General features: G+C 61.5%; 2 protein-coding genes and 1 long non-coding RNA gene across 6 annotated transcripts; 1 reads left to right on the forward strand and 2 right to left on the reverse strand.

Moving 5' to 3' along the window:
* Positions 1-334: 334 nt before the first annotated feature.
* On the reverse strand, positions 335-3,679 carry CKB (creatine kinase B). The gene is made up of 8 exons (XM_032482779.1): positions 3,503-3,679; positions 3,034-3,238; positions 2,686-2,840; positions 2,480-2,612; positions 1,973-2,144; positions 1,144-1,267; positions 803-992; positions 335-721 (listed from the first exon to the last, which is right to left on the reverse strand). Exons 2-8 carry the CDS (start codon positions 3,224-3,226, stop codon positions 543-545), a joined length of 1,146 nt encoding a protein of 381 aa, XP_032338670.1. The 5' UTR covers positions 3,227-3,238; positions 3,503-3,679; the 3' UTR covers positions 335-542.
* A 5,370-nt stretch (positions 3,680-9,049) lies between these two features.
* On the forward strand, positions 9,050-22,243 carry TRMT61A (tRNA methyltransferase 61A). 3 transcript variants are annotated; one of them, XM_032482787.1, is made up of 4 exons: positions 9,050-9,497; positions 10,012-10,371; positions 12,633-12,899; positions 14,932-22,243. In XM_032482787.1, the coding sequence occupies exons 1-4, from the start codon at positions 9,491-9,493 to the stop codon at positions 15,189-15,191; spliced, it is 894 nt and encodes a 297-aa protein (XP_032338678.1). In that variant the 5' UTR covers positions 9,050-9,490; the 3' UTR covers positions 15,192-22,243. The 3 variants fall into 3 exon arrangements, with proteins under 3 accessions (XP_032338678.1, XP_032338680.1, XP_032338679.1); XM_032482789.1 differs by having other exon boundaries at positions 9,050-9,321; positions 14,932-16,162; XM_032482788.1 differs by having other exon boundaries at positions 9,051-9,331; positions 14,932-16,162.
* LOC116664419 lies at positions 10,266-15,044 on the reverse strand. Of its 2 annotated transcripts, none has more exons than XR_004320965.1 (3): positions 14,910-15,044; positions 11,012-11,158; positions 10,266-10,402 (listed from the first exon to the last, which is right to left on the reverse strand). It is a non-coding gene; the product is annotated as an uncharacterized LOC116664419 (long non-coding RNA). The 2 variants fall into 2 exon arrangements; XR_004320966.1 differs by having other exon boundaries at positions 11,012-11,293; positions 14,910-15,042.
* Positions 22,244-24,026: the final 1,783 nt, after the last annotated feature.

Consider the following 24,026-nt stretch of genomic DNA (forward strand, 5'->3'; position numbering starts at 1 on the left):
TCCCCCACGCCACAGGGTGGGGCTGAACCAAGGCCTTGGCCCCAGCCCCACTCCAAATGTCCCTTAGATGCTCAGGCTGGGGCTCCACCAGCCTGGGGCTCCTCCCTCTCCTTGCCCCTCCCCAACCAGCCCGTTACAGGCCTGTAGGGAAGCCAAGTAGACAGGATGGCAGAGAGGTTAATGGAATAGGATTGGGGGGTACAGCAGGGTGACTGCCTCCCAACTACTGTCCCATCTTACAGTGAAGCAGAAAGGGCAGACCCAAGGATCAGGTCCCAAAGCCCAGTTCCTGGGCCCCAGGCTGCCCCCAAAAGGGGAGGCACCACTCACAGACCTGGGGCAGGCCGAAAACCCTAGTTTATTTCAGCATCAGCAGTATCTTAGCCATCGCAAAAATAAACTCTACCAAGGGCAGGAGGTCTCTACAGCGAGGCTAAGGGCTCAGCTGCCAATCAGCGAGCCTCAGGGGTGCGTGGTGGGCACTGCCTGGGCAATAAGTTAGGAAGCAGTGGGGCTGGCAGTGGCGCAGGTGCAGGCAGGCTTCACTTCTGGGCAGGCACAAGGTCATCGATGGCCTGTCCCTGCTCCAGCCGCCGCTCCATCTCAATGAGCAACTTCACACCGTCCACCACCATCTGCACCAGCTCTACCTCTGAGAAGCCCAGGCGGTCTGCGTTGGAGACGTCAAAGACACCACCCACGGCGGCCGTGTCCACACCGCCTAGGGAGACAGCTAGGTCAGCAGGGCTGGGTTGGGGGTTGCCTGCGGGAGAGCGCTCCCTGCAGGCCCCACGCCACTCACCGGTGCCTCGCTTCTGAAGCCGCAGCCGCTTGAGCACCTCCGCGAACTTCTCGTGCTTGCCCAGGTGGGGCAACTTGATGTGCACACCTGCCCGCAGCCCTGTGCCCAGGTTGGACGGGCAGGTGAGGATGTAGCCCAGGTGAGGGTTCCACATGAACTCGTAGTTCTTAGACTTGAAGAGCGTTTCAATCTGGAGGTGGAGAAGGTGTGAGGGGAGGCCTGGCTGAGACTGCCCCCTCCCCAGGGGTCGTCGGGCTGGACCCCAGAGCCCCCTTGCAGGACTCCTGATGTGATTGAGACCTGGGTTCCCCAAGGAGGCTGCCTGAACCCTGGGGCCTGACCTGGGCGAGGCCACTGCAGAAGCGGGTGAACACCTCCTTCATGTTGCCCCCCTTCTGCATGGAGATGACCCGTAGGTGGTCCTCCTCGTTGATCCACACCAGGAAGGTCTTGTTGTCATTGTGCCTGGGGGAGGGGCGCAGTCAAGCCTCCTCCCTGGACCATGGTCTCGGGCTACATCCGGGAAACTCTTAGCAGGTCCTGACGCACTCCTCTAGACCCCTAGGTGCTCAATCCAGCTGTACCCAAGAACAGGGGCTGCTACCAGGACCCCAGCCCCATTAACACTCTGGGGGCAGGCAAGGAGGCCAGGACACCTCAGAGAGGGGACCAAAAGAGGCCTGAGCTGCTTTCCAGCTTGGCCAGCAGGTACTGTGTGGCCCAGGTAGGTGGAGAGTAGGGGCAGGAGTTAAGGGGCACAGGCAGTCAGGACAGCACCCCAGAGGGATGCGCTTGCATATCTGGCAGGGAGCCTGCCCTGCACAGACAAGAGTGTGTGGGCCCTCCCCCCCCCCCCCTTAAAGCGTCTGCGTCACTTAGCACCTGGCAGAGTCCCCGTGGGGAAGCAAGTGAGGAGAGAAAACAAGATCCCAAGAGTCGGGGGTGGAGGGTAAAAAACCAACACGACCCGTTCCCCACCGACCTCTAAGATCCTGAGGCCGAGGCTTCTACCAGCCCGGGCCCCTTCACCTACCTGCGCGGTCGAGGTCACCTGCGAAGAGGCCTGGGCGGCACCGAACCTATCCCGGCAGCGCGGCCCCTCCCTCTTCCTCCTCGGCTTCGGCAGGGAGGGAAGAGGGACCCGCGGGAGGGGGTTTGGGGAGTACGCACCAGATGCCGCGGGCATCCGGCCAGTCGCGGGCCATGCCCGAGGCCAGCAGCAGGGGCGATACGGGCTTGTCAAAAAGGAAGTGGTCGTCGATGAGCTGCTGCTGTTCCGCCTCAGTCATGCTTTTGAGCTTATAGTATCTCCCCGCCAGGTCACCGTCCAGGCTCGACAGGGCTGCGGAGGGGCGCGCTCAGGACGACAAGCTGGTGGGCTCCTACCTCCACCCCCACCACCCCCACCACCCCCAGGCGACACGGATCCGCCCCACCTCCCCATGCCCGCCAAGCTTGGTAGGAGTCCAGTCCTGGCAGTCCGAACGGGTTACCCGGACTCGGGCGGACCCTCGCCGGGCCCCAGGGCGCTGTAGGCGAAGGGCCGGGCCTCTGTCCCTCCGGGAAACCGGAGCCGGCGCGGCGGCGGCAGCTCGGGTGACTGGTAAACAAGCCAGCGGGGACCCAGGCTTGGACCGGGATCGGGGGGGGGGGGCGCCCGTCGAGCCTCACCCCTACCTTCGACGGCGAGCTTCTCGATGGCGCGGCGCTCCCCGCGGCTGCAGTGCGGGGGGAGGCAGAAGCCACGGATGCTGCGGCCCGTGCGCACCCGCGAGCTCAGCACGTAGTTGGGGTCCAGGTCGTCGCCGCCCTGGGGGCCGAGGTGGGGTGAGTGCCCGGAGACCCCTCCCCAGCCTGCCCCGCCGCCCCGGGCCGCTGGGCACCTGCAGATTGTCGGGGTTGAGGTCGGTCTTGTGCTCGTCGCTGGGTTTGTAGCCGCCGTGCCGGTCTTCAATGATGGGGTCAAAGAGCTCCTTGAACACGTCGTACGACTCTTCGTCGCCAGCCACGCAGCCCACAGTCATGATATAGGGGTGGCCTGGGAGGGGGAGGCGCGGAATGGGGACAGTGACGTCACTGCCAGACCTGAGGGAGCCGCTGAAGACCCTGCGGCTGCGCACAGAAAGGGGGCGCCCGGACCTTGGCCCGAGGGGGATCTGAGGGTGACGCTGGGCCCGTGGCTCACGGATAAGGCGCCGGCACCCTGACCCCCGGGACTGGGATGCGCGTACCTGGGTTGTCCACGCCGGTTTGGATGACATCGTCCAGCGTGAAGCCGCTTGGCGTGCTCTTGGCGCGCAGCTCGGCGTAAAGCTCGGGGGTCAGCACCTTGGCCATGTGGTTGTTGTGGCTGCTGAGGTCGGGGAACTCGTCCTCGGCCGGGAAGCGCAGCTTCAGCGTGTTGTGGCTATTGGAGAAGGGCATGGCGGCGGCGGGCTGCGGGGAGACGCGGGAGTCAGCGGGGACCCGAGGTACCAGGCCTCCTGGAAACCACCAGCCTGCCCCGGGCCCGGGTCACCGAGGACGCGGTCAAGGTCGGCGGGGTCGACACCGCGCTGGGAGCTCCTGCACCGCCCAGGACCCCCGGCCCAGCTGGCACGCCCTCCCCAGGCGGCGGGCCCTCGCGTGCCCAGAGCGCGCGACGCCGCGCCCCAGCCCTGGCGCCTCGCGCGGCCACCCCCAGCCCTCGGGCCCACTCACCGAGTGGCCAGGCAGGGGCGGGGGCTCTGGGTCCTTCCGCAGCTCCGGGCGCGGCGCAAGCGAACAGCGCGGCGCGGCGCAAGCGAACAGCGGCGGCTCCGCGCTCCCGCGGCTCTTAAGGGGCGCGACGCGGCCCGCCCATTGGCCGCTATTTATAGCCCATTCATTCCATTGGGCCGCGCTGCGGGGTGGTGCAGCCGCTTTGTCCGCCGCCCGCCGCCCCCCGCAACCCCCATAGGCTGCCCACCCCGATTGTCTCCTCGCCGGGACCCCGCGCAGCCCGCCTACTCCATCGGTGCCCACGCAGGGCCCCGGAGCTGCAACCTCAGGCCCTTGGACATTCTGGATTCGCCTACCGCGGCCTGCCTCCGAGCGGGAAACTGAGGCGCGAGAGCCACTGGGCACTTCAGGACGCTCGGGTTTGTCTGCACCCCAGTTCCTGCCTTCCGTCGTCCGGCCAGTTCCCCGCGGTAGTCGCGGCGAGGGGCCAGGCGAGAGCGTCCCGGGCTTCCACAGCCGGTAGTGCCAACCGCCACCCCTCCACCCCCACTTCTCCTGCCCAGCCCGAGCTGGCCCAGAGCTGTCGACCTTCCTCAAGGTGCCCTCAGGCATCTCCCAGGCGATCTTGGTGCAGAGAAAAGGAGGCACGCGAGAGGCGCAGTCTGGCTGCTGCCCCCACGGCGGCGCCCGCGGCGGCCCCCGAGGTGCCTTGACCTTGGGCAAGTCCCGGGCCTTTGGGGGACCCGAGCCAGAGAGCCCTCCTAGTTGATGCGGGACTACTATGAGAGGCCCTGAGAGGCCTCTGGACAGTGCACAGACTCAGTGACCAGACCCTAGATCTGGGCCCTCTCTGCAGGGGGCAGGTTCACCTCTCCACCCCTCCCCCAAAGGCACCTCAGAGACACTCGGCAGAGACGAGAGGAAATGCTAACAATAAGTCCATGTGAGACTTTAAAAAGCCAACCAACGAAACAAACAAAAACACTAAAAATCAGAATCACACTAGTTGAAACAACAACGGCTATACCCTCCACTACCCCCAACACACCCAGACTGGCAACAATGTAAGACTGATACCAGCCAGTGTTGGCCATGGGTTGGAATGTGGAGAGACAGGCATTCACTCGCTGCCTGCAACTGTGAATTGCTACATCCTTTTTGGAAAGTAATTTGGCAGCATGTAAAAATTGCAAATGTTCATGAAACAGAGCAGGACCTTGTGGGGTCCTCCCTGGTGCAAAATCTTTTCCATGTCCCTGTTTCTTGTTTGTAGGCTTCATTCAGCCTCCCTGACCTTCTCTGAGTTCCAAAGGGCAGATTTAAAGAGTTGCTTTTCAGGGAAGGGAGGGGATACAGAAACAAACGAGGGCAGTCAAGAAGCAATAGTGCAGTCTTGGGGCAGGGTCTTGGTTCCTCCTCCAGGCGTATACAATATCTTTGAGTTCTTTGGAAACTAAGGCCCCCCACCCAGGTGGAGGATGGTAACTTCAGACCGAACCCAAGATTCCTGGCGCACAGCCCAGTTACCTCCCCACCAGACAAACAGAAGAAAGTCACACACCCAGCAGCCCTCACCTGAATTTTGCGTTTAAAAACTTCTAGCAGAAAACCATTGCCATCCATTCTCCTTGCCTGGCCCTGCAATAAACCTTTCTCTGCTCCAAACTCCAACATTTCAGTTTATTTGGCCTCACTGTGCGTTGGGCATACGAACTTTTGTTCGGTAACATTCATCCTCCATGACCCAGCCATCCCAGTTCTAGGAATCCAGCCTATAGAAAGAACAGACTCATTTCTCTTTGCAGACAGACCAAGAGATGTGTACTGGGAGAAACAAACACAAACAAAACCTGGATATAACTTGATGCTATAGCTTGGAGACTGGTCGGGCGGTAGGGAAGGCATCTCCCCAGTGTGGAATATTATGTAGCTATTAAAAAGCATGAATTGGCGCGTGTGTGGTTAATGTCCATCTTATGTTGCTTTGTGAATGAATCAAGAAAGGGAGGAGGCCCTTATGTATGTGTACATTTAACAAAGTCCCTCCAGGACTGCACAGTAAGCTTCGTAGGCATCAAGGTGAACATTGCTGCTGCTGGAGGAAGACTGGCTGAGAGCCAGCAGCCAAGAGAACAAATGTTATCAGGAGATGGGAGGAGAGAGATGCCATGGGGTCAGGGGGAAAGCAGGAATTCCAGTGTATTTGGTGCCTCTGAGGAATGGGAGCAAAGCCCCCAAGGATGAGCAAGTCTGTTTGCCTCTGTGCGCTGTCCCCGTGGTTACCACGGAGGGACTCCTGCCCTTCCCTCACTCACCTTGGCGTGCTTTGACCTGATCCCAGTCAGCATTATTTTAGACCCATAAAACAAACCGAGGTAAAAAGGCAAATGGCCCCAGAAGACAGCAGCTGTCCCTTAAGCCTGGAATGCCTGCATTCTGTGCCCTTTGCAGCCCCTTCCCCTAATTTTAGAAATATCTGCAGCTGCCCTCCCCAACTCCCCACCCCCAAAGGCCTGATGGGCTCAAGTTTCTGTTTCTAGAAACAGAACTGCTGGCCTTGGAGGCCTACTTGGCTTTCAGACCCCAGGCGGGAGGGAGCTGGAGGGGGGCAGCTCAGGGCTTCTTTGTCTGTAGCCTCTGCAGCTTCTGGGAAAGCCACCCTCCCTCTTCCCCCAACCCTCAGGCCACCAAGAGCCTGACCAACATTGTGGGATGGAGGCAGGGAAGGACCCCCGTTCCCCTCTCCCTGCATAAGCAAGGTCCACACTGGAGATGTGAGGTCCAGATGCTTGGGGTCTTGCCTAGGGTCAGGCCCTGGGGATTCTCCTACCTTCAGTTCCAACAATCCTCAGCCTTCTGAGATGGGTGTTTTATTCTAGTTTTGCAGATGCTCAAAGGAAGATCAGAATGTGGGTGACAGAGGGGCCAGGTTGGAGGTCTGGCATCCCTCAGCAACCCTGGAGTGCCTGGCCTTGGGCTAACCTAACCTGGGGCCCACCGTGGGGACCCCCACAAGCCAAGCCTGGGCCAAACTCAGACTGAGAGCGTGGATGGTCAGCAGCTGGGATGGGGGGGCCCTTTCACCCCAAATGCAGAGTGAGCTACCTGCCACCAGGCAGGGGCTGCTTGGGAGCTAGGGTGGTCCCAGAGCAGGGGAGAAAGGAGTGGGGCATGGAGGGTACCAGTCTCCACCTCAGCCATAACACTGCCCCCAGCTAACCAAGCCCGCATCTGTGGACCCTTCACTCTCCCCAGGGCCCACACGAGCCGGTTTGGCAGCGTCCGGGCAAGAAGCTGGGTGACATCACCCAGCCAGTTTATGGTCCGGATTCCTCAGAAATCACACCTGGTTACACATTAACCACCTGGCCCTGGAGGGGGTGGGGAGCCTCAAAGGAGTCCCTGGCCTTTCATCCACAGAATGTGGCCCAGCTCAGCAGGGCAGGCATAGAGCTGGGCAGCTGGAGGTGTGCCAGGTGGGAGAGCAGGGCCAGGGTCCAAGCAGGGGACCCAAGGCCATCCTCAGAGTCTATGCCAGGGTGGGCATTGCCACCTCCTGCTGCTCTGTCCCTGAGCTCTGCAGAACTCAATGGGGAAGTTGGTTGGGGTCAGAAAAGGGGCAGGGGCTGCCTTGTGGTCACAGAGCATGTAGGGCAGGAGGCTGAGCTGGTCAGGAGGGAACCTTGGGTCACCTGATCCTGCCTGGGAGGAGGGCAGAGCAGCCTCCCCCAGTGGGCATCCCATCTCTTCCTTTCCTCCAGGGCCTTCTGCCTGCCTGTTCCCACCTTTCTTCAAATCTGCCATTGGTTCTCTGAAGCCAAGTTTACTGCATCAAATCCCCATCCCACTTTGGCCACATTGGCTGTGTGATTTTACACAAGTCACTTGGCCTCCCTGAGTCTCAGTTTCCCCATCTATAAAGTGGTCCCTCTTTCATAGGACTATGGGGAGGATTCAATGTGATGACACTTAACTGGGCTTATATAGCATCAGTTCTTGTTAGAGAGGCTCCAATATACAAACTCTGCCCTGGGCAAGGTGCCCACCTGACCTGGGTAATCAGTTGGTGCTTGAGTACTCAGGCTGAGGGCTGGGGCAGGCTCAGATGGGGCGGATGGACAGCTCTGGATAGGCTGCCTAGAGGAGGGATGCACTGGAGGAGCTGGACAGCCAGTCACAGACAGAGGCAAGTGGGAAGTTGGGACCACAGGAAACCACCACCAAGTCACCGAGTCCTAATTTAGGCTCTGAGTAGGCTGTCAGCCCTGGCTCCACACCACAAGCTGTGGAAGAGGAACCCCTGTGAGAAGTGGAAAGTTGAGATCTCCCCAGGGAGCAATTAGGGGGTGATTCAGACGGGTGTAAAGTCACCTGGAACAGAGGATGGCGAGCTGTGGCGAGCAGTATTGAGAGCAGGAGGCAAGGGGTCCATGATGCAGCCACTCAGGCAGCTGGTGGCCAGAGCACTGGCCCCAAAGGGATATGAACCCACAGAGAATGGGACGTTACCAAAGGCCCCCCTCCTTCTTCCCCTATGGCTCCAAAACCCAGGCCCAGTAGGGGCAGGGGTATGGAGGGACTGAGGTTGGGCACCTGGGTTTCCAACATTGACTCTGAGGTCCACAGTCACCGTCACCAGTTCTGGCCCCAGAGGAGGGAGAGTTCAGAAAGCCCCCCAGGCTGGCAGGGCTCTGAGAAGGGGCTGGTTCTGCCAAGGCCTGGCCACTCCCATTTGTCTGGGACGGGCCATCTGGGCCTAGGCAGTGTGGACGAGGGTCATCACCCACTGAGCCTGGGTTAGAGCTCAGGCCCCAGGGTAGCTGGGTGGGCTGGAGTCTTGATCCAGCTCTCCAGTCCCCAGGGCTAACAGGATAAGCCCTGGTCCGCAGGGGCCTGAGTGCTGGAGGAGGACAGTCCCTATGGTCCCCTCTCCCCACTCACCCTTTACCATCCCCCACCTCCACAGAGGAACCAACTCTGAATCAGCCCTGCCGGGACGGTGCAGGGCTGCTGCTTCCCTTTTCTGCCCAGTCCTCCAGATGCCCCCACCCCCGTCCCCTGCTCAGGCCGCTGGCCCTGTAGGCCTCATTCATCCAGCTCTCCCTGCACCCTGGGTTCCAGGAGGGGACACAGGACACCTCCTTCCTTGAAGCAGCTGTCTCAACGGGGAACGTGCCCCTTAAGGGGAGGTAGGCCAAGAAGAAGCACGGCCTGGGCGTAAGGCCACTTCTACAGACCCTTGCAGACCACCACCTCCTGCTCCTCTGGTTGACCCCAGACAAAGCCTTTTGGGACGGTCCTCCGCTCTGATTCCATTTTCTGGAATTCATCCGAGGGCCCAGTCGGAGGTGTTCCTTGAGCGGTTTGCAGTGACAGAATGTCCACGGCAGTGTCCTCGTAGGGGAGTGGGCAGCTAGCCGCGGGCGGCCGTTCCGGGGACCCCAGGACGGTCAAAAGGCTGAGGGACGCGGCCTGCCCTGGTCCCAGCACTCATTAATCGTGCCCGTAGGTAACGTCTGAAAGGACCGCAGCAGCTGGGCGGCGGGACAGCGGGACTCTCAGTTTGTCTTTTGCACGAACTGTTTAAACTGAAGAACTCGCTTCCGGGGAAAGCCGACCTGGAGGCGCGACCCGGAGGCCCGCTCCGAGGGCGGGATGGGCAGCGGGAGAGTCCCAGGAGTCCGCGCGCGGTGTGGGAACGGCGGTGTTGTGACGTCATCGGCGGGCGCCGCGCGCCGCGCCGGAGCCGGAAGTGCTGTAGCTGGTGCGCGGAGCCACGTGCGGAGCCACCCGGAGTGGGAGCCCGGCGAGCGTCACCGGTGAGACCCGGTGAGACTCCGCGGCGTCACGTGGCAGTGCGAGGGGGGAGGTCGCCCCGGCGGGCGCTGCGCTCAGGCCTCCTCTAGCGGGCCTTGCACTTCCTGCAGCCTCCGGTGGTCGCCCTCAGCCCTGTGCCAGCCTGGCCTGACCTGCCCCCTGACTCTGCACATGCAAGGCCAGTGTTTCTGTTTACTGCTCGCTGCACGTCCCCAACCTCTGCTTGGGAGCGGTTACATCTCTTGAATCCCCCTTCCACTTGTCTGCCCAGGAGCCCGCGGTGGGGGAGATGGGGGAGACAGGATTCTGTGGAATTGAGCCTGGCTTGGGGGTGACCTCACGAACCGTTTGCTGCTCCCCACTATGTGGTCGCTCTCCCTTCTCACAGCTGGAGAATGGGAGCCAGGTTCCTGGAGAAGGGTGACGAGAGGGTCAGGCTCTTACTTTGTGGGAGTCCTTGAGCCCCTCCTCTGCCGTTGCCCAGCCTCAGACTCCATCTGTGATTTGGGATGATGGCCTTTGTCTCATGACCAGACCAGACCAAGAAGGGCTTCAGATGTCTGGCCAGGGTGCAGACCTGTTGGGCTCAACCCCCACTGCTCAGGATCTGGGCCTCACAGCCTTCTTCCTGGACCCCAGGTGCACATCCTGCCTCCTGACGCCTTATATATTCGTGTCCACACACCTCCCAGGTCCCTGGCACCTGCCAGACAGCAACACCATGAGCTTCGTGGCATACGAGGAGCTGATCAAAGAGGGTGACACAGCCATCCTGTCACTGGGCCATGGTGCAATGATGGCGGTGCGTGTGCAGCGTGGCGCACAGACACAGACCCGGCACGGCGTCCTGCGGCACTCTGTAGACCTCATTGGCCGCCCCTTCGGCTCCAAGGTGACTTGTGGCCGAGGTGGCTGGGTGTATGTGCTGCACCCCACCCCTGAGCTCTGGACGCTGAACCTGCCACACCGCACCCAGATCCTCTACTCCACTGACATTGCCCTGCTCACCATGATGCTGGAGCTTCGGCCTGGCTCTGTGGTCTGTGAGTCCGGTGAGTTCTTCAGACTGCCTCACCTCTAACTCTGAGAAATTGACATGAAGGTGGAAGTCAGACCCAGTGTCCAGACAGCCCCCAGCCTGCCCTTCCTGAGCACAGGCATGACTATTCAGCTTCTATTTTAACAGGATCTTTCTGGGGGACTGATTGCGGGGAAGGAGGGGCAGAAGCAAGGAGGCTGGTACTGTACTCTGAGTGAGAGTTGGGACTGGACCAAGGATAGCCCTCTGGAGGAGCTGGTGCCCACGGAGGTCCTACCTGTCTCGGTGGGGTGGGGGCAAGTGCTGCTCGGCGCTAACCAAGGTGCTGACTGCCAGTCCCGAACCCGGTACTGACTTCTGGTGGAGGGTGAGTCGCCTAGCAGTCCCTGACTGCTGAGAATGGGAGCCCCAGGCACAGGGCTAAGAGTTGCCCCTTCCTGGATGGAGGCCAGGGCCGCTCCCAGGTGCTTCATTGTAGGTGAGGAGCCTGCCCTGTGCTCAACCCAGGCCAGCACCATTGTCACTGAGCCCAGGGCCTGTGGTGCAGATGGAAGTGCCTGAAGGTCAGCCATTCCCAGCCCTTTCACACACATGCACGCTCACATGCACACACAGATACACACAGGTGTTGGGGGTTGAAGCATGCAGCCTACCTAACAACAGTTTAAGCCCAAATGTGCACAGATTTCCAGCGTGTTCCTCCTGAGCTGGGCATCTGGGCTCCAAGAGTTCCCAACCGCACTGCTGCCAACTTTCAGAGGGCTTCAGGGCATCTCATCCCTCTCTGGGCCTCAGTTTCTCTGGGTGGACAATTGGATGGTTCATGTTACCCCGCCAAGCACTTCAAGATGGGAAGAGTCAGATGCAGAACCTGGGCTGTGGTCAAGAGAGTGGGTGGGGGCTCGGCAGAGGCTGACTGCTCAGCACCAGGGGACCTGGGGGTGGACAGCAGGATTCAGGGCCAGCTCATCTCCTGTGGCCACTGTGCATCCGTAGCCAGGGCCTCGTTCCATTCGGCCAAAAAGCTTTGGCAGTGAGCATGCTTCTGGGCTCCCCTGCTAGGCACCTTGGGCAGAACCAGGACAAGACAGGCCAGGCTGCTGCTCCTAAAAGGGGACAGACAGGAAGCCCAGTGGGACCGTTCCAGTGTTGTTGATTGCTGGGGGCTTGAAAAACAGGGCTGTGTCTTTGAGGGTGACTCAGAGAGGGGCCCCTCCAGCAAGGGGGTCAGGGAAGGCCTCTTTGAAGAGAGGGCATGGAGTTGAAAATGATGGGAAGGAGGTCCCTACCAAGAGCCAAGGGGGAGGGTCCCCCCAAAGGAGAGCCTTGCAGAAACCCTGCTTGAGGGAACAGCGAGGAGGCCAGGGTGGCTGGAGCAGGAATGAGGTCAGGGGGAAATGGGCGCAGCTGGAAGGTCATGAGGAGTCTGACTCTGCCCTGCGTGGAAAGGGAAGAGGCGTGGTCTGGCTACGGGTGGAGAGAATTCCACAGCTGTGCTGAGACAGGACTGTAGGCAGCCAGTCAGGGGCTGTGGCAGAGGGCCGGGAGGGGGCGCCCATGTGGGTGTGGGGGCGGGTGAGGAGAAGGAGTGGCTCCTGGAGAGACGTGGGAAGAGGTGCAGCACTTGCTGGTGGGTCAGATGTGTGGGAGGTGGGCAGGGGGAGGCGAGGGGCCCCCAGGGTGTCTGGCTGAGCAGTGGTGTCACTGACTGGGTCAGGGAGGCTTGGCAGGAGGGGGTTAGGGTCGGATCAGCTCCAGCTCTGCGCTTGTAGATGCTGGGCGCTGTTTGGGTGTTTGGGGGTGGTGGCAGGCATGCAGTGGTCGCTGGGGAGTCTTCCTCGAGCCTGGCACCTGGAGCCATGAAGCAAAGAGGGGTCACGGGGGCTGAACGGGGGGACACAGGCCTGCCTGGCATGGCAGGAGAAGGAGGCAGGCAGAGGGGTGGCCCGTGAAGCTGGAGGCAAACTGGGAGACGATGTGGGGGCCACCTTGGTCACCGTGTCATCTGTCACAGTGCAAGATGAGGGCAGAGCTGCACTCGTGTGGTGAGAGCAGACTGCGGGACTGGGAGACGGACTGACCTGAGTCCATCGGGGAGCTGGGGCCTGGCCACCACTTGGAGGGTGATAGGGACAGTTCCAAGCTTCTTTGTCCCACTGGTAACCTGGGGCCGGCTGACCTCGAGGGCCCTTTGAGGGTCTCTCTGGGGTGAGGATAGGGTAGTTTCCTTGATGGCCCCAGCAGTCCTGCCTGACACCCATCCTGTCCTGCCAGGTACCGGCAGCGGCTCCGTGTCCCACGCCATCATTCGCACCATTGCGCCCACGGGCCACCTGCACACGGTGGAGTTCCACCAGCAGCGGGCGGAGAAGGCGCGGGAGGAGTTCCAGGAGCACCGCGTGGGCCGATGGGTGACCGTGCGCAACCAGGATGTGTGCCGCAGTGGCTTCGGCGTGAGCCATGTGGCAGACGCCGTCTTCCTAGACATCCCCTCACCTTGGGAGGCCGTGGGCCATGCCTGGGACGCCCTCAAGGTCGAAGGTGCGCCAGGGGTTCTGGGAGGGGTATGGCCCTGGTGGGGGCCGAGTCCTGGGCTACCCCTTCTCTCCCCTCCCCACTCCTCCAGTTCTAGGTTGTTTAAAGCCCAGAAGTCAGAAACCACCCAGCCCCACGGTGGCGGTGGCTGTGGCTGTGGCTGTGGCCAGGCCCTGGCGCCGTTTGGCCTGAGGTAGGGGTGGGTCAGGGCAGCCGGGGGAGTCGTGGGGAGGTCACCCAGTGAAGGGTGAAGGTTAGAGAAGAAATCAGAACTGGGGAGAATGGGGCTCCAACTGGGCCCCTGTTCCTGGCCTGGCCCTGCTCTCACCCTGAGGTGGGAGATGTCTGAGGTCCCTGGGGAATGTGGCAGCCCAGCCTGAGTGAGAGGCGGGGCCTGCACCACAGGGCATGCTGGAGATCAGAGGTCAGCCCCTGACTCCGGCTGATCCCTGCAGAGTCTCCCTTCCCCACCAGCTGCAGGCCAGGCGAACGTGCCCCTTTTAGGGAAGATGCTGGGTGCGGAGGCGGGAAGGTCGGCTCAGAGCCAGGGAGGCGCTGGGTTTTTCCCTTTTCTGGAGAAGGAGCCTGTTCGGGCAACCAGGCCCCTTCCCTCCTCCCAGTGGAGCGGCGCAGCACGGGAGGTCAGGGGAGGCAGGCGCAGGGCTGCCCTGGGAAGGACTGCCCCTCTTAAGGGCAGATGCTGAGGCCCAGCAAGGCAGTGGCCCGTGGGTCCCCTGCCCTGGACTCCTGGGTACCTGATTTCTGCTGAGGGGACCTGGGGCTGGGGAGAGGGGCAGCCCTCCAGCTTTGCCCCTGGATACCTGCAGGTCCTCCCCGCTGCAGGAACACCAGCAGGCCTAGGCCCAGGCCCAGGCGGCCAGAACTGGTGGCCCAGCCTTGGCTGAGCCCAGTTAGTCACTGCCCTGGGCCTCCCTCCTGCTGAGACTCCTTCCTGGAGGCTGGCCTGGAGCAGCCATGCCTTCTGGTGTCCTGACTCCTCCATCCCACTAAGCCCCGTTCTCTGGGTCTTTTCCCTGAATCTGCTTGTGGGCTACAGGGCTCCCCTGCCTGCTGTGTGAGCCTGACCCCAGCAAGTGCAGTCCCTGGGCTCTCTAGACCTCTAGCCAGCCAGTAGGCTCGGATCCTGCCCAGCGGGGCCTGTATCCTCAGCAGTGTGCACAGGGGTTGGGTCCCTTCTTAGGGGTGATACTGTGTCCTCTGGGTTGACATCAGCTGTAGGATCCACCTCCAGGCCCAGGCCTCCCAGCAGAGCAGCTGGGGGTCTGTCCCGGCGTGGCTGAGCTGACCAGGCCTCAGGGGCCTTCCAGTCCTTGCCTGGGCCACATCCTTTCCCCCACCCTGGCTTCCCCACACCCTCCCTGCCAGGAGGGGACCTGAGCCAGGCTGAGGGATGCTGTGGGCGGGCCCTGGTGGGCGGCCGCAGGAAGAGGCTGCCGGCTGCCGCCTCCACCCCGTCATCCTTGGGCTGTGGGGCTCAGCTTGGAGTAGGCGCCTCCTGTTCCCAGGAGCAGGCGACAGCCTCTAATTTCCTGTGACAGCAGCAGCCCCCGCCCAGTGCTGCTCTGTCTGACTGGGGCTGTTCTGGGTCCAGTGCTGTGGCAGCTGCCAAGCCCAGGCTCCGCCCTGGCCCCAACCCTTGGCTGCCTTGGGGAAATAGGGGGTGGCGGCGCCCACCAGAGGCCTAGTGGGATCAGGTTAGTCGGGCTTGCCCAGTGCTGGGACGTGAGAGGGCCTGGTTCAGGCGGCCCCTTCCACGGGGCTCCAGGAGAGCTCCTGCCCCAGGGCCCTGCCTGGCCCTTCTCTGAGGCCTCAGCTCTTCACGGCCCAAGGGCTTGGCCAGCCTCAGACCCCAGGGCTCTCACATGGGGTTTCTCTACCCGCACCTATTCCTGAAAGGCCAGGGGTGCATTGCCTCTGCTCTGCCATCCAGCCCACAGACACTGGGCCACCGGGCAGGCCAGGTCATGGGGGTCCTTCGGCCACCAGCCCTCTGACCTCCGCATCCTGCTCCTCTCAGGTGGGCGCTTCTGCTCCTTCTCGCCGTGCATCGAGCAGGTGCAGCGCACGTGCCAGGCGCTGGCGGCCTGTGGCTTCTCGGAGCTGAGCACCCTGGAGGTGCTGCCCCAGGTCTACAACGTGCGCACCATCAGCCTGCCTGCGCCCGACCTGGGGGCCAGCCCGGGTGCGGACGCCGGCCCCTTCCGCAGCGGCACGCCCATGAAGGAGGCCGTGGGCCACACGGGCTACCTGACCTTCGCCACAAAGACCCCGGGCTAGTGAGCCGCCACCAGGAGCTCCGGGAAGCTGGGAGCGCCGCAGGCCAGATGGGAAGCAAGGCTCGGCCAGAGGCTGCCTTATATGGGCAGCGGGCGCCTGCCAGGGCCTGTGTTTAGAAACAGACGGATGGTGGGGCAGGGCTTGGGGGCCCCCTGGGTGGCTGAAGGGGGACTGCCTGGTGGAGGCGCATCCAGTCCCTGGTCCCTGGGGAGGGCAGCCTCCTGCTGGCCTCAGTGTCCTGCTGCTATTTGTAGCCACAGGCAGTTTCCACTGCCTTAGGCTCCTCCAGACATTGAGGCCCGAGGCTGCAGGTGGCAGCCAGCCTGACCCTTTCCTGGTGGCCCTTTGTGGGGAAGGGGGTGGGGGAGCAAAGACTCGGGGGTGTGGGCAGGGACACCCTCTGGCAAGGGCTGCGGCCTGGCTCAGTGCCTCCCTGGGCAGACTCGGCACCTAGCGAGAGGTGACCCTGCTGTGTGGCCTCAGGCCTGACCCCACCCCATTGGGCACTGCACAGGCCACGTGGGAGTGTCTCCAGTTCCCTCCTGTCAAAGGGGCAGGGAGCAGCCCCTCCCGCCTTGCTTCTCCTGCCCCTTGGAGGTGTCTTCTTGGACCCTGGCCCAGCCAGGGCCCCCGCTGTGTGGGGAAGTGAGAACACACAGCATCACTCAGAAGAGCTGAGCCGGATGGGGATGTGCTACGGGCCGTCAGCCAGTGCCTGTTGGAGTTACTCCATGCTCCTCCCTCAGGGGCCCTGGGGTCACAGGGGTGAGGGGGTGTATCCAGCACACAGGTGACCTGGCCTGGCCTGGCCTGGCCTGGCTTGGCCTGGTCTCCAGCTCTGGTGTGTGGCTGGCATTGTACAAAAGGCCTGGGTGTTCCCATGGCAGGCGGGAGCCCCAGGGCACTCTGCTGGCATGAGGCTGGCCCCTGACCATGCTTGGCAGAGAAATAAACACTGCTGCCCCACTGTGCTGACTGGTCCCCCTGGTGCCCCATGAGGCTGGACCTCCAATCCCCACACCAACGTCCAGGCTGGCCCTCCCTGCACGTGACCCTCCTGGCCCCTGCTCCTTCCTTTCCCAAGGCAGACGCCACAGGGGCTGTGGACTCCAGGACAATGGCCTGGGACATGGCGGACAAAGGGGTGAGTGTGTGGCCACCCCCACCCAGCTGCAGAAAGGGCCACTTGTCCCTGGGAAGGGTGGGGCGGGGGAAGGAGAAAGAATCCCCGCCTGTGTGTGTGTCTGTGACCGCCCCGAGCCCGGGGCCCTCCCTCCACAGCCCCGTCGGACACCTGGGTTTCCTCTTGTGCTCCCTAGAGGGCCCAGAACTCAAGAAGGACCGCCCAGCCCTGCTGTCCTGGCCCAAGGCCACCACTCAAGCTTTGGGGGTTCTTGGTTGGGGGTTCTTGGAAGGGGCACCATGGAACGTGGACCTGCAAGACCAGACTGGTGGCAGCATCACAGGACCGGGGCGCCTCCTGCCTCAGGGCAAGACCCTAGGGTCCCTGGAACCACCAGCCCTGCCCCAGGGGTCACCTTCAGGGACCTGTTCTGACCTCTGACAAAATGTCTAGCCTGGGGGACAGAGGAGGGGCCTGGACTCTCCTTGGCCTTCAGGAAGGGCCCATGGGGTGTCTGGCATAGGGTGCAGGCCCGCCCCGCAGGTCCCACTGTGTCCATTTTCCAGGTGGGGCTTAGGCTGGCCTCCTAGGCTGTGGCCCTGGGTGAGTCACTGGGGCCTGCACTTGGGTCTGTGTGAGCTGGAAGGGCAGTGGGAAAGCCCAGCCCACTGGAGGATGGGTGACTGGAATGGGGGCTACCAGGTGAGGAGTCAGGAGACCTGGATCCCTGTCCCTGCTTGTAGTTGCACTTGGCACAGACCCAACTACTCTTAAGGATGGACATCCCCCTCACCCTCAGCTGTGCTGCCAACCCTGCACGTGAGCCTGTGGTTCCACTAGGCCTCTGGGCATCTGTCCCACCCCAGATAGCTGGCCAGGCCCAGCTCAGCCTTAGCCTGGGGTCCCACCAGGCTCTGAGCCAGCAGTGAACTCCTGTGCATCCTTCAAAGCCCCACTCAAATGTTTTAGCTTCTCCCACCACCTGCCCCCAGTCAGGAGCACCTTGCTCCACCATCTGCTCCCACACATCCCATGCTGGTGATCACCCCCGTAGGACTGCCCCCCACCTGTGAGCCCCTGCAGGCAGAGGAGCAGAAGCCAAGCAGTCCCCCAGTTCTGCAGGTGGAGAGCTTGATACCCAGAAAGGCAGGGCCCATGGTGAGTGAGTGGCCCATCAGCTGGTCAGTGACAGTCACCTCCTCGAGTCAGTAGCTTGGGGCTGGTCACAGGACAGAGACTCACCCGGAAACTCCCTGTCCAGCCCCAGACATGCACCCCTGGCCTTCCGTTTTTCCTTGGAAATTCCTACACCAGGCCTGGCCTGAGTACCTGGCACATCTGACTGCCTCCGCCAAGGCCCCTACTCCCAAGTCCAAGCCTTAGAGACAGGTGGCCTCTCCGCATCTGCTCTGAGGGCCCTAGGCCAGGATCCCACCCTGGGGCTGGAATTAGAGTCCTGCCTCTCAACACCTCCTCCTGGAAGCCCCCGGGGCCTGGCCTGGCCTCCTCAGCCCTGGTGTTTGCTGCTCCTGGCCTCACGCTCACCTGCCTCAGAGGGACTCCACCCTGTCCCCAGCCCGGGGTGGTGTGGGCTGCAGGCCCAGGGCCGGTTTGGGGATGGGTAGTGGGTGGTGTGAGGGATGCCAGGCCCCCAGAGGCTGTACCCTGTCTAGCAGAGTGTGACAAGGAGGGTGGTCTGCCCCATGAGGACAGGGCTTCCCCATGCCTGCCCCTCACCCCTGTTGTCTGCTGCCCGCCCCCCCTTCTCTCTGTCTGTGCCCTGGGGATGCCTGCTCTCCAGCCTGGCCCAGTGGGGGCAATGCAGCTCCTACCCTACCCCAGCCCACTGCACAGGGGCGAGATTTCTGCTGTAGTCATGGAAGACTCCTTGGAAGAGGTGATAGTCCTGCAGGGCCTGGAAAGGCTGCTGGAAGTGGGAGGAAGTGAGCAGGAGGCCTGCCCAGGCGGGACAGCTTCCCGCAGGCCCGGGAGAATGAGGTGAGGAGCAGCTGCTCTGGAGTGTGATTGGATGCAGAGGGCGCCATCTCCACCTCCTCCTGAGCTGGTAACTGCCTGGCCTGTTTGCAAGGCTGCTCTAAGTACCAGCCAGTCACTGGACCCAGTGCGCTGTTCTGCCCAGGGGTGGTTGGGCTGACAGGTCAGCCTGGGGTGTCCCTGCCTCCTATCAGGGCCTCAGGTGAGAGGGTTCCCAGAAGGTAGCCCTCCTGGAGATCTTGGCTCCTGACGCCCCAGGAGGGAGCGTGCAGGTGGGGTCCAGGTCTCAGGATGGCCTCGTCACCAGCCTCTGGGGGTGCCCTCACCCAGCAAATGTGGGACAAGCACCCACCAGCAGCCTCCTGGCACTGAGGGCCCAGAGGGAGCCAGGTGCAGACAGGGAAGATGAGGTGTGCGTGGCCAGAGCAAAGCAGGGAAAGCGGGTTGGACCCTGTGCTGTGGGGTTCAAGACTGGGAGGCCCCTGCAGTCACAGAGGGACAAGGAATTTGGACTCGGTCCTGCAGGGCAGCCTATCCTCAGAGAGGTGGCCAGACCCCGCTCTGCCTTCAGGGAGGATTCACTTAAGGGCCCAGGCGCTGAGCCTGCCCGGGTCACATCTTCCCTCTGGCTCCATGGTGACAAGTCAATCCCTCGTGCAGGGATGAACACAGTGCCTGCCTTGGGGGGCGGGGGGAGCTGCAGTGAGATTAAGTATCACGTCATTGTTTAGACAGTTGGTATCCACGGAATGTCCCAATGATTATTGTCACTAGTGGGAGATGGGAGCTGCCACCACGAAGACCTCTGGTCTTTGTTTCAGATTTCAAGGCCAGGATTGAGGGGCCACTTCTGGGTCTGTCTTGAGAACTGTCCTCTGCACTTTGTGGCACTTTGAATAGTTTATCTGAAGATTTGACATTGAGACTTTTCTGGAAAATCCAGGTCATCCATTCAGTGTGCTTATTGGTTGTATAATGAACTGTGACAACACTGGCCCATGTACAGGCAGATGGGACTCAACTGACATCCACAATTTTTGAAGTAAATGTATTAGTTAACTGTCATCACAGTTATGCTGCATAACAAATACCCCCCCCCCCCAGCAAAAAAGTAAACTCTGGGGCTTAAAGCAGCCTTTGGGATCTGTGGACCTCAGCCAAGCCTGTCCCTGTGTAGGGGCTGAGCTGATGTAAGCTCAGCCCTGCCCCCGCTCCTCGCTTCCTCCTGGGACCCGTGCTCTTCTTGCATCCTGTCCTGCGCTCAGGCGCAGTTGGGGCGAGCGCTTTTCAAGCCTTAGGTCACGTGGCCTAATCTCAGGTCCGCGTGGAGAGAGAGACCCTGCGATTTTAGGGGAGGAGCTGCAGGACCGCAGGCAAGGGGGCACAGCGAGGTCTCAGGCCTCCAGGGTTGGGACAGCGGGGCCCCTCCTGCCTGGCCCGCCCTCCCATGCACGGCTCTGTGCCTGGCCTCAGGATGAGGGCATTTCAAAGTCAGGCTGCCTCCGAGGCAGCCGCGTTGGCGGGAGGGAATAACTCAGCTCCCACCAGGCTCAGAATAGCTCCGAATTGGGTCACGCTCCCCAAGAGCTCCGGTCACAGCCTCCAGCCTTTGACGATAATCAGCTTTTTCCCTGACATCTGTCCCTTCAAAGAGGGGGGCAGACCGGCTGCGGGCACATTTTTAGAAGCGAAGAGGATGGGGACGGGGCGAGGAGGCTGTTCGTGGCTGGCCCCTTCATCCATCCCTGCTCCCTCTGCCGTCCCTGCTCTGTTCCTTTCCCCTACCTGGCAAGCCACTTCCATCCTTCCTGCCCCCCCTGCCGCGCCCCCCCCCCACCGTCAGTCCCGCACAGGGCCAGGTGGTGTGAGACAGCTCCAGGCACTCGTGGCACCATGAGGGACCCAGGTCCGGCTCAGCCAGGAAGGGTGGAGCCCTCTCCCTGCCCCCCCACTTCCTGGGCGCCCCTTCCTCCTGTCCTGGATAAAGGCGATGGTGGGGGTGGGCTGCCCCACCTCTCCGAGGATTCAGGAGGCTCAGGTCTCTCCAGGACCTCAGGCCCTGACGCCCTGCTCCTGAACAGCCCCTCGCCTCCCCACTTGGGCCCCAAGCCTCCCGGTCCTCCCCGCACTCCTACAAAGCCTCTGTGTGTGCCAGCCACAAGCACTTGGCACAGGCAGACTCTCTTAGTCTCGGCCCTGGGGTCCCTCCTTGGGCTCTGGCCCCTTCCTGCACAGCCAAGTGGGTCCTTGGGTCCAGGAGCCCTAAGGTGGACAGACAGAACCACTGTGTCTGGGGACAGGTTACGGGGCCAGGACCCTCACTGTCTGAACACAGTGTGCATTCTGGGGGGCAGGAGTTGCTTGAGTGATCTTTTCTTTGGCTTGATCCAAAAGCTCAGCCTCACCCCCGACTTCCTGTCTCGGTAGCTCTATCCTGACGTGTCCTCCCCTGGGAGGCCCAGTGTCCTCCTCCCACTGCCTGGGCTTTGGTCCTATCTCTGCTGGCCACCCTCTCGGCTGACCACTGAAGTGCCCAGATGTGACCCTGGCTGTGAGGCAGAGGTCCTGGGGCTGCTGCACCTGGGTGGCCTCAGGCCCTTCTCTCCTGGGCCACCCTCAGTGCCTGGAGTGACAGAGCTGCTCTCCTGCATGCTCTTCATCCCAGGGGCCCTGAACAGTACTCAAAATGTGGTCCAGGGGCAGCAGCACCTACATCTCCAGGTGGCCCTTGTTAAGACTTTCAGGCCCCACTCAGAACTCCTAATCAGGTGTGTTAGACCAATTCCCCGGGTGATTCAATCAGTCTGAAAGTTTGAGAAGCAGTAGTTTGGCTAATCTTTGTTCCCTTTTTGCCTCAGCCACCAGGAAACTCAGAGCCAAATTTACTTCCCTGATGTCTCACTCTCCTCCCCTTAGAGTGGCCTTAAGAGAACTGAGGGGGGGTGATGTCACAGGTCCTCAGAGCCCATGTTCATGTTGTCACCTGGGCATTCTATCACTACGTGGTACACTAGGATGCCAAACTCATCTTTGTAATGATTTAGTAAGTACCTCTTACCCAGATAGATAGATCTTTCTACGATGGGCATGCCAGACACTGTTTTTGGTTTTTTAATCTTTACAAACCCACAGGGCAGCTCTCACGTTTCGGGTGGCAGAACCATTCCCAAACTTTGGCCACGGAAACGTTCATGAAACATCTGTGGAGCTGAGGCTCTCCTGATGCGGTCCCTGGACCAGTTTTCTCGGCATCACCTGGGACCTGGGTGGAAGTGCAAATTCCCAGCCCCACTCCAGACCTACTACATCTGGAGCTCTGGGGGTGGAGGGCTTAGCAATCACTGCCAGAGGAATTGGACTCTCTCAAACTGTCCTCTCCTTTCTTTTATTTCTTAAAACAGACAGAACACCTTGATTAACTTAAGTGGCATGTCCTGCTATGGAAGCTTCCAGCACCATCAACCTTGCTCTTTCGAGGCTGTGCTGCTGTCAGTCAGAGTTCAGTTTTGCCTCCGTTTGTTTGGAGTGTTTCTGCCGTGTCCTCAGACCCACCTGGGGTTTCTGTGTCTCCCAGGGGCTTCATCTGGCAAAGGCCGGGGCTCCCAGAGTGAGAGCAGTAGGGAACGCCATGTGGGGACCTCTTTTGGTTCTGACTGGAACAAACCAAATGTTTTATTTTACAAGACGAGAAAATTGGAACATTTGAAGCCAGAGTGGATGTTTCATGGGTTTAAGAATGATGGGGAAGAAAAAAAGAATGAAATTTTTGGACACGCTAATGACACTGTGAAATGGTAGGGTGGCTGTGACCTGCCTCAAAATAACCTGGGGTGGGGGAGCAGGGGTGAAACCTGGGACTTGGAATCCCTTGTGATTGTCTCTGTTTTTGCATTTCTTTGACATTTTCCATTAAAAAAAAAAAAAACTTTTTAAACAAGCAATGTCCAGACCACTTAACCATTTATTGCCCCAGGCTCCTTAGCAGTGGGGAGAAGCCAGCAGATACATACCCCAGGGTCACTTGTCCCAGTTCCCCCTCCCAGGACCACCAGTCTCCGCAACATTGACCCCCGCCATGTGTCTCTCCCAGTCTCCAGCATTGGGGGTGCTGTAGGGCAGGTGAGAGACACAGGTGGCTGGTCCCCAGCAGGGGCAGCAGTTAGCCATCCATTCTTCACTCCTCGCAGCGTGGACCTGGGGACCACAGACCCAGGAGCCACTTCGCTATGGCGGAGGATGGGCCTCAGGAGCAGCCCACAGCACTGGAGGGCTGGAGAGGAGTCAGGGCCAGGGCTGCCAGTCCCTTCACTCTCGCCACCAAGGGGCTGTGGCCCCAGGTCTAGGTGGCAGCCCCCTTCTGGCCTCTCCAGCTCCCAATGACCACCCTACCTCCCCTTTCCACACCGTCCCCACTGTCCTGTACCCTCCTCAAGCCTGAGCTTATCCCACGCCCCCAGAGAGTGGCTCAGGAATCCATCCTAAGGCAGTGTAATTGACAGACGGTGGATCGGCCTATTTAAGGGTCCGGCTCCAGGAGCCCCGGACCCTCCAGCCCCTTCCTGGTCTGTCCACCTGCCCGCCCCAGCCAGCCACTCGGCTGCTTCTGTCACTACCGACACGTTTGCCGAGAAAGTGAGTCTAAACTGCGGCGTGAACCTGGGGATGAGGTGAGGTCTGAACACGGGCTTCTTTCCAGCAGGGCTGGCAGCGGGCCCACGGCTCAGTCATCCAGGCCGCTGGACAGGCCGGACGCGAAGGATCTGAGCCTCTGAGCCTCTGAACACACTCGGGTGAGCAAGGCCAGGCCGTGGAGGCGAGGGCCCTGCGGAGGAATGCGGGTGGCTGGCTTGGGGGCGGGGGCGACAGAGGCCTGTTGCTAAGCCACCCACACAATGGACATTCCAGGCGCCAGGCAACGGGGAAGGAGAACTTTCTCTCAGTAGGACCAGGCACCCCCCCACCCCCTGCTCTGCTGTGCCCCCAGGACATGAAGGCACATGGCTGCCCAGCCCCTCAGGGCCTCTGACGCCCAGGCCCGCTAGCTGGGCACCCAGGCTGACCCAGCCTTCCCTGCCCATTGCCTCCTCTGATCATGCTCCCTGGCCAGGCCCCCAGGCCTCAAGTGCGGGGTTCTCCCAGCACCCTGGGACCCCAGTCCTCTGTTCCACACCGTCCCCAGCCCTTAGGCTTGGCGGCCCCACTTGGGGCCCAGCCTAGCCCGGGGCTGGCTCTGTTTGCAGCCACGCCTGGCCGGGCCCTGGGCCCCTGTCAGCCGGCCCTGGAGTCCAGCGCAGCCTCTGTTTGTCTGGAACCAGACAAGGGGTTTTGTTTTGCTCCCTTCAGGCTCCACGTCCTGCCTCCGTGGAGAGACTGCTAAAGAGCTCTGGGCCCAGTGCCGTCAGCTGGAGGGCAGGGGAGGGGGCACAGTAGCTGGTTACCGAGCTCCTGGTCTGGCCGCCAGGCCTTTGCCCTCCCAGTCCCCACGTACAGAGGCCCAGGGCCACCTCCGCCAGGGTGGCCAAACCCCGATGTCCCCCCACAGCCCTGAGAGACGATGTCCCAGGTCCCCACCCAGGCCTGTCTTCTGTCTAATGGTGGTGCTGGGGTCCCAGCTAAACGCATAGTCCTTGCAGGCCACGAACATGTCCAAGCTCCCTGGCCCCGACCTGACACATAGCAAGCAGCCCTCATCCCTGAAGCTTGCCTGTGCGCCACGG

This window comes from Camelus ferus, chromosome 6, assembly GCF_009834535.1.
Source record: "Camelus ferus isolate YT-003-E chromosome 6, BCGSAC_Cfer_1.0, whole genome shotgun sequence".
NCBI classification, from domain to species: domain Eukaryota; kingdom Metazoa; phylum Chordata; class Mammalia; order Artiodactyla; family Camelidae; genus Camelus; species Camelus ferus.

Bases quoted from the DNA above. Each gene is read 5' to 3' on its own strand.
- CKB (XM_032482779.1), bottom strand. From the start codon at position 3,226: ATGCCCTTCTCCAATAGCCACAACACGCTGAAGCTGCGCTTCCCGGCC. The intron at 2,613-2,685 runs GTGCCCAGCGGC...CTCGGCCCCCAG, and splicing joins TCAACCCCGACAATCTGCAG to GGCGGCGACGACCTGGACCC. The intron at 2,145-2,479 runs GTAGGGGTGAGG...GCCCCTCCGCAG, and splicing joins CGAGAAGCTCGCCGTCGAAG to CCCTGTCGAGCCTGGACGGT.
- TRMT61A (XM_032482787.1), top strand. The intron at 10,372-12,632 runs GTGAGTTCTTCA...CTGTCCTGCCAG, and splicing joins CTCTGTGGTCTGTGAGTCCG to GTACCGGCAGCGGCTCCGTG. The intron at 12,900-14,931 runs GTGCGCCAGGGG...TGCTCCTCTCAG, and splicing joins GGACGCCCTCAAGGTCGAAG to GTGGGCGCTTCTGCTCCTTC.